This window comes from Lytechinus variegatus, chromosome 13 (assembly GCF_018143015.1).
Source record: "Lytechinus variegatus isolate NC3 chromosome 13, Lvar_3.0, whole genome shotgun sequence".
Lineage (NCBI taxonomy): Eukaryota > Metazoa > Echinodermata > Echinoidea > Temnopleuroida > Toxopneustidae > Lytechinus > Lytechinus variegatus.
In genome coordinates, this window is record NC_054752.1 from 35149928 (window position 1) to 35158819 (window position 8892).

An 8892-nucleotide genomic window follows, 5' to 3' on the forward strand; every position below is an offset into this window, starting at 1 on the left:
ACCAATAGAAATGAACAATTAACCATGTTTATTCAAATAATAGAATGTCGTCTTTTGCTGCGTACTACACTAAAACAAAGTCACTGGCGTGCACTGGGTCATTTTGATAATTTCTCTCCCAAACTGAAGAGTTGCAAGATTCAATGCATAGGCTTGTTTAAGGGTGTAAGTAGTCAGACATGTTCTGGTCAGATTCCCATTGGTGGCTGTATGGTACTCTTGTGTACATCGTTCATTGGCAAGAGACTGGTCATAGGATTCACTCTGTCAAGAAAAAAGTGAATGTTTTTAGAGTGATACAAGTAATTGTAAATATGACCAAAATTGTTCCAAAAAGTCAAAGGCCAGAGTTTGCTGTCTTATAGAAATGGATCACCACTATTATGAACATGATGAACCATATGGGTGGGAAATACATTGTCCTTTATTATCCCTTCTGCAAATGCACAAAAGAATACCATTTAGGTGTTATGTACAAATGTGTAGAACGATTGCATCATATTGATGTGCTTTACTTCTTCAACTTAATGGCAATCAATAAAGGGAGGTTCTACTTGTCCTCTCTAATTGTGAGAACAAATATATAAGAATCAGTTTAAAATAAAGAAATGTTAAAGAAAAATGGATTCATCAGGTCAAATGAGTAAAACACAATTTTGAAAGAAGCCAACTTACATCATACCATCTCACTAGAATAATCATAACTTTGCTAAGTTTTAAAAGAAGTTCCATGGATTTAGCTATTTTGAATTTCAAATTTGTATTCATAACTTTTTTTATTTGTTCATTTTTGTCAAACTTCTAATAAAAAAATTACTGTGAGGATTTTCACCTCATATGCATGTAAAATATAGAAGTTTGGGGTTTCATTCTCCTGTAAGCCAAATCATTTTAGAATTTCAAGTCATATCACCTGAATAATTTGGACCAAATTCCCAGCTGCATTGATGTAAAGAACTACTGGATATGCAACTTTTCTGGCAGAACATATTGCAACATCCTCTCCGCTAGAGCTCCAGCTATCATCCTCCCTCAAATCAACTTGGCCAGCTTCATCATTGTCCAGTTCACCATCGGGTTCATCCTCATATTCATCTCTACGTTTTCTCCCTTTATATTCCTCATCAGAAGCTGTCTCTTTTGCATTAGTTCCATCTTGGTATCTTTTCACATTAGATGACTCTAAGAGTGTCCCAACTGTAGAACTATCTGCTATTGCTTCTTCATTTCTCAATCCAGACGAGGTGAATTTTGCAGGAGTCCCTGTCCCCTCCATTTGTTTGGTAGATGATTGTTCAGCTAGGGGGTAATCTCTTGGCTCTATAACTTGACCAGGTTTCGGTTGGGTAGATGATTGTGCTGTAGAATTACCTCGCTGAATAAGCATAAGCTTCAACCTTGTCAAGCGCTCTACTTGCAAATTCTGTTTGTAAGATGGAATCATTAGCATTGCAGATTTTATTACAACAGAGGCAAGAGTTTCTTGAAAGTTTATCACAGTCTTTCTGTTTTCGTAATCCCCTATTTCTTCTCCTTGTTCTAATTCTTCATCTTGTTCTATACTTCTAATTCTGAAGCTACTCCTACTTTCAGTTCTATTGTGTCTAATTCACTTCTACTCCTACATAATTATGTCTCCAGCAACTGTTCCTTCATTTACATTTACTTTGTTTTATAAATCTACATTTTTTATTATGTCTGCAGTAACTTTTTATATATCTACATCTTTTTATTCTCTCATGACTACATCTACTACTTCAACATGCACTATTCCTACATCTACCAATTCTACATCTACTACTTCTACATCTACATCTACTACTTCTACATCTACTACTTCTACATCTACTAATTCTACATCTACTACTTCTTCATATACTACTTCTACATCTACATCTACCACTTCGACATGTACTACTTCTACATCTACTACTTCTACATCTACTACTTCTACATCTACTACTTCTACACATACTACTTCTACATCTACTACTTCTACATCTACTACTTCTATATCTACTACTTCAGCATTTACTATTTCTAAATCTACTACTTCTACATCTACTACATCTACTACTTCTACATCTACTACTTCTGCACATACTACTTCTACATCTACTAATTCTATATCTACTACTTCTACATCTAATACTTCTACATCTACTACTTCTACATCTACTACTTTTACATATACTTCTTCTACATCTACTACTTCTACATCTATTACTTCAACATGCAATACTCCTACATCTATCAATCTACATCTACTACTACTACTACTACTACTACTACTACTACTACTACTACTACTACATCTACTACTTCTACATCGACTACTTCTATATCTACTACTTATACAGTACATCTAATATTTCTGCATATACTACTTCTACATCTACTACTTCTACATCTACTACTTCTACATCTACTGCTTTTACATCTACTACTTCTTCATCTACTACTTCTACATCTACTACTTTTACTACTTCTTCATATACTACTTGTACATCTACTACTTCTACATCTACTACTTGTACATCTACTACTTCTTCATCTACTACTTCTACATCTACTACTTTTACATCTACTACTAATTCTACATCTACATCTATACTACTTCTACATCTACTACTTTTACTACTTCTTCAGATACTACTTGTACATCTACTACTTCTACATCTACTGCTTTTACATCTACTACTACTTCTACATCTATACTACTTCTACATCTACTACTTTTACTACTTCTTCATATACTACTTGTACATCTACTACTTGTACATCTACTACTTCTACATCTGCTACGTTTTTATCCACTACTTCTACATTTAATATTTCTATATCTATTACTTCTAAATCTACTACTTCTACATCTACTACTTCTACATCAACTACTTCTACATCTACTTCTTCTACTTCATCTACTACATCTACATTAACTACTTCTCCATCTACTACTTTTGCTTCCACTTCTACTCCTTCTATTGTTTCTTTATCCACTACCTCTACAAGTACTTTTACATCTACAACTTTTGTTGTTAAATCTACTTCTGTCTTTATATTTGTCTCTAGAAATTTTTTTTTTTCTAATTTCTTACAGCTACTTCTACTTCTGTACTTTACATCTACCTCTATTTCCATGTCTACCCCGCCTTAGGTTTTTATTTATACTTGCATTACTACTTTTATTTTTGCACCTATTCTTCAATATTATCAGGTATTTATCATAAACTTATTGCTGTCATTACAGGATGGATATATGTCAATATGATTACGATTCCTCTGTAAAATGGCAGCATGCCATTTTGACAATGAAACTATGAAAATAAAATACATACTGTTACCTCATTCACATCCTCAGTGGTGGCTCTTGTAAGATGGTTTGTGGTACTCATCTCTGTCTGTCCACTGGTTGGGAGTGGTTTGGGTGTGGATCGATGCACTGTGTTATCATGATGTCTTACCGTCCCTTCAGACAGAGTTCTCCTTTGCAGAGTTTGGTGTGAGTTTCCTTCAAGAGATATATCTAAACATTGTATAGAAAACCTCGTCAAATGATGATGTACAAACTTATCAAAGAAAACCATTTGAAATGGTGCCCATGTTAATGATGAAAACTACTATCCCCACCGTGTAATACAGAAGCTCTCCTGAAGGTGTCAGAACTTATATCTTTGTTAAGACTTTTATGGCCTGAATTATAACAAAAGTCTTTCTGTTCACTTCACAGTTCACTATGTTATTGGATTTATCATTTCATAAATCATATCACTATTATTTAGTAGTAGTAGTAATGGTAGTAGAGGTAGTAGTAGTAATAGCAGTAGTAGTAGTAGTAGTAGTAGAAGTAGTAGTAGTAGTAGTAGTAGTAGTAGAAGTAGTAGTAGTAGCAGTAGCAGTAGTAGTAGTAGTAGTAGTAGTAGTAGTAGTAGTAGTAGCAGTAGTAGCAGTAGCAGTAGAAGTAGTAGTAGTAGAAGTAGTATAGTAGTGAAAGTAGTAGCGGTAGTAGTAGAAGTAGTAGTAGAAGTAGTAGTAGTTATATTACTAGCACTACTACTATTGTTGTTACAACTAATGTTACAATACTTCTGCTACCACTCCTTATAAACCTTCTACCACTATAACACCACCAAGTATTACTATTCATAGTAGTAATACCTTTATACTTCATCTTTTTCTTTTATATACTACTACATAAAATTTAATGAAGAAAGCCTACCATCTTTGATCTGAAATATATCTATTCTTCTCCTACGATCAGAAGGAATGTTCACAAAGTAGAAACAATATCTTGTGTGTATATCTTCCAGTTGTTTCTTTGTTAGTTGTACAATATATTTCTGGTTTTCTTCCCGTTGCAAAAGTTCTGGATACTGGGTGAACCTGTATAAACATGATAAAATATGTTGGATTTAAGGTTAGGCAGTTTAATCATAATCATGGTATAAAAACATTGTCCAATAACCAATTTTGATTTACGCTCTGTAAAGAATGTGAGTGAAAAGTGCACTTTTTAAGGAGTGGTGAATGAAAAAAAGAAGAATTTATTGTAAATATTTGGGGAATGTATTTCAACTCAATGTGAGTGAGAATAAACAATTCAAATGTAACAACAATATACATCTTAGATCATGAAAGTTCATCTGAGTTTGTTGAAAATAACATAAGGTTGAAACTCTGCTCTCAAAACAAAGGAAAACTCAGAAGAATGACCTTGAAATTTTCGAAGGCAGCAGTAAGCAGCTGAAAATTTTGAGGTTATTCTTCAGATTTTTATTCTTTATTGAAAGCAAAAGTTTCAACTTATGTAGCTCTAGATTATTCCAAGATGACTGATAGTTCAGATCTTCACCCCTTCCAAAATTTACACCCCAAATCATTCTTTTTCAAATGAATATTAAATACACATTACCCCTGAATTAACTCTCATATCACCCCTTAGAGATTGAATGTCTAAATTATTACCTGTGTATGAGAGCGTCATGTCTCTTCAGTGACGCCATTTGTTCATCGTTGAGGCGGGGCTCCTCCCCATCGAGACATGTGACGCATGGATCACAGTCTGCGCACATGTAAACACAGCCTAAAACTGTGGCGACTAGCACAGCAACACAACCAATAGACATCGCAAGCAACGTGGGAGGTGATGTCTCATACTCTACTCTCTGTTGTAGGTGAATAGATAGTGATCATTAAGATGTTGATGCAAAATGAATGACAAAATACTAGGGGATGAAATCCACTTTCAGACAGCTAATTGCAAGGGCCGCGGAATGGTTTTCAAAGTAGGGGGGGGGGCGAGTCAAAAGTGGGGGCTGACCAAAAATCACAATCATATGGTCATTTTTACTTTTTTGTACACGGTTTTAGAAATAATCCCCCAGCCCCCCCCGCTTCCGCGGCCCCTGAATTGTGTATAGATTCCCATACCAAATGACTGATGTTCTGTAGGGGGGGTCCTAATATAACTTTCATAAACAGTAAATAAGCCATGAATTAACATGGAGTGTTATATTCACTAAAATGCATCATGAGGTATATTTTGTAATGCCAAATGGTCTTCGTTAATAAACACGTAGAAAGTATATGTCAATCATAATATCAAGTGTGGCTACCGTAATTGGCCTATATCTGTTCATTATCAAATACGTCTAAATTCTGGATTCATGATACAATATGCTAATGAGATTCTTTTCTCACTAGGCCTTAATCTTGAATAACATAGCTTTATAACCTCTGTTATACAGTGCGTATAAAAAAAAACGGGACAGATTTGAAAAGTCTATAAAATTTTTGTTTCAAATAATGATGTCTATATTTTGGTGTGAATAGATGCTCTAAGGTCTTCTCTTTGAAATGCAATTTAAAACAATAAATTTTATTCATGCTTGAGTGAACACGTGACGTTTTTGTTGGGGGCTCAAAAAGAGGCTTGCGCCAGAATTGCAGAATATGTGTAATACAATGATCAGACTTCTTGCTAATCAGGATACTTCCTCTTGACCTTTTCATTATCTGTGCCACAATTTTCGAATTATGCTGTCAAATTTCATTTACAAAGTTATTTATTTAATTGAATTATTTTGTTTTTTCATTTAAACTTCTGTTACCTTTTAATTTTCCTTCATAAGTAACTGAGAAAAGAAGATTTTTTTGTCAACCCAAGCAAGAAGATTTGAATTATTAATTGGGAAAACTTGTGATTATTCAAATCGTTTTATTATGTGAAACAAATAATGTTATGTACCTTTAAAAGACATGAATCTATTTTTCAAGGGGTCATTAATTCCTTGACCAAGTTTAATTGCTTGACAGGAAACACAGGAAGGGATTCATGTTTTCAATGACAATGGTGTATTGAGTCAATTTTGAGGGAGCTAGATATGGCAGATCGGGTAAAATGTATTAAAAAGTTGTGAGCCTGCGAAGTGAGCACGCAAATATTCCCATTTTTTTATTACAATATCAAATTTTGTGATAGATTTTGACATAATATTCAGAAAATGATATCATATTTTACTTTCTATCTTTCCTTATTTCTTGTCCACTTTTTTTCTTGGTCATGATTTTTTTTAATTGAGGGGGGGGGGGGGAGCAACCCGAGCACCCGCCCATCTGTGTGGCTTTGTTCAAAAGGCACCATAACCTTTGTAGCACATAATGAAAGGATTTGAAAAAAATCCATGCTCTCCATAATTTGGTTGAAAAAAAAATTAGCTTGAAGAATGAATATTCAAAGCTAACAGAGAGCATATTAAAAAGAAATAACAGAATAATTCAAGCAAATAAATCGATCTGAAAATGAATTTTGACCGCATGATTTGAAAATTATGGCAAAGATAATGAAAAGGTTGAGAGGAAGTCTGCTAATTAGCAAGAAGTCCGAACATCATATTACTCATATTCTGCAATTCTGGCGCAAGCCTCTTTTTGAACCCCAACAAAAACGTCCCGTGTTCGCTCAAGCATGAACGAAACTAAATTTTTTTATAGCATTTGAAAGACAAGACCTTAGAGCACCTATTAACACCAAAATATAGACATAATAATTTGAAACTAAAATTTTATAGACTTTTCAAATCTGTCCCGTTTTTTTTGATACGCACTGTATAGGCACAATTACCGAGTGGAAAAAACTTGCAAGCACTTTCAACATTTCTGATGAATATGTGGTCAGAAAACAGAAATTTTAAATGTATTGTAGGCCTATAAATTACTCTTTTAACTTATAAAATAAAATAAACCCCTCAAAAAAAGTTTTGCAACTCAGTTTTGGGGGATGATATCTTTTTGGTTAATGAAGTATAAAAGATGAAACTGGTATCATTGGAAAGCTGAATTATTCTTCTTTACAATGACATGCCATTTGCTGTGATTATGTAATCATGGAATATGCAATCACCCCGAACATCGAGAAAAGTCAGAAGTGAAATGTTGCAAAATGCATTGATTTCTAACAAGAGTCTCCATTTCTATAGAATTTCTACCATGCAGGCGACAGTGAATGCACTCGATCGGTCCATCCTCGAAACAATTGGAAATTCGCTATTGCAAACGACGCAATTTGCAACATTTCATGTCTAACATTGCTGTGTATTATCAAGTCTGTGTATTTCATGATAACACTAGCATTACAAATGACACATGATTGTAAAGAAGAATAATCATGCTTTCTAAAAATATCACTTTTACACATGATGATGGCACATTAAGAAATTTATTAGCACTCAAACTTGCAGTTTGAGTTGCAGAACTCAAACATGACATGGCAACGAATTTTGCAACATTTCATTTTTTACATTGCTGCATATTTATCATGTCTGTGTATTTCATGATAACACTAGCATTACAAATGACACATGATCGTAAAGAGGAATAATCATACTTTCCAATGATACCACTTTCACATATGATGATGGCACACTAAGAAATTTATTAGCACTCAAACTTGAGTTGCAGAACTTATTTTGAGGGGTTTATAACCTCATGTGCTGTGCTTTCAGATGAACATGTATCATGCTACATAGAGAAAATGTAAGGTTGAAAATGGGTAATTGCCCTTTATGAGGACCGAGGAGTGACAGCGGTTTAAATATGGGTGACCACTGTCACTGGACTTTTTTCCACATTTTCCCAATTCTTTCTGTTTTTAGAGTGTAAGAAATAACATACCTTGACTTTATGAGTATGATTTTCTGGAGATTGACCCTGGTCATGGTGACCTCCTGACCCTCGGTCATCACCGGAAGAGGAAGTGTTCATCATTATATTCATCTTGATTCAAGTGGCTATTCGTCATCCAGTGAGATTGATCAAAGTTGATGTTACATTGCCAGTGTATAATGAAAACCCACTACTAATACCAATGAGGTCCAATTGAAAACCTGCTTTAAAGAGTAATGTTAACATAAGAATGGATTTATGGCATTTGAAAGCATTAACTGATCTTCAAGAGACATTTTCCTCGACTTCGCCTCAGCTTAATACACAGGAGAAGTTACACTGAAAGCTGTCTAACCATGGTAGGGTTCATGGTCAAACCCAAAGACATTCCACTCATATTTTCCATCGAGTCAACTAAATATCACACAGATTGACACTTCCTTTCAAAATCCAATATCCTTAGCATATTCTTGATATTGCCAGACAAGAATAAAATAAACACAATTTGTCTATACAGATATATTTGTCACTTGCAGTCTCCTTTACACTAATGGTGATTTGCACTGAGGAGTCTGTAGACTTCAAATATGATGTTACGTGTATGAAAAGAGCAATGGTACAATTGATTCCATTGTATGGTTCCTACAGTGCAGAATTATTTTGACACCTTTGAATCAATGCTGCACACATGTTGATCAGTATCATTCCTACCATGAGGCTGACACAGGA

The 8892-nt window shown here is 34.3% G+C and overlaps 1 protein-coding gene across 2 annotated transcripts; it reads right to left on the reverse strand.

The window, feature by feature from the left end:
- Positions 1-11: 11 nt before the first annotated feature.
- Positions 12-8458, reverse strand: LOC121426503. Of its 2 annotated transcripts, none has more exons than XM_041622835.1 (6): positions 8173-8458; positions 4966-5165; positions 4220-4383; positions 3345-3511; positions 914-1423; positions 12-264 (listed from the first exon to the last, which is right to left on the reverse strand). In XM_041622835.1, the coding sequence occupies exons 1-6, from the start codon at positions 8272-8274 to the stop codon at positions 70-72; spliced, it is 1338 nt and encodes a 445-aa protein (XP_041478769.1). In that variant the 5' UTR covers positions 8275-8458; the 3' UTR covers positions 12-69. The 2 variants fall into 2 exon arrangements, with proteins under 2 accessions (XP_041478769.1, XP_041478768.1); XM_041622834.1 differs by having other exon boundaries at positions 3345-3526.
- Between the last annotated feature and the right edge of the window lie 434 nt (positions 8459-8892).

Excerpts from the sequence above, each read along its gene's own strand:
- LOC121426503 (XM_041622834.1), bottom strand. The coding sequence starts at position 8,274 with ATGAATATAATGATGAACACTTCCTCTTCCGGTGATGACCGAGGGTCA. Across the intron at positions 1,424-3,344 it reads CCACTGAGGATGTGAATGAG|AATTTGCAAGTAGAGCGCTT; the intron begins GTAACAGTATGT and ends TCTTACAAACAG. Across the intron at positions 265-913 it reads ATTTGGTCCAAATTATTCAG|AGTGAATCCTATGACCAGTC; the intron begins GTGATATGACTT and ends TTTTCTTGACAG.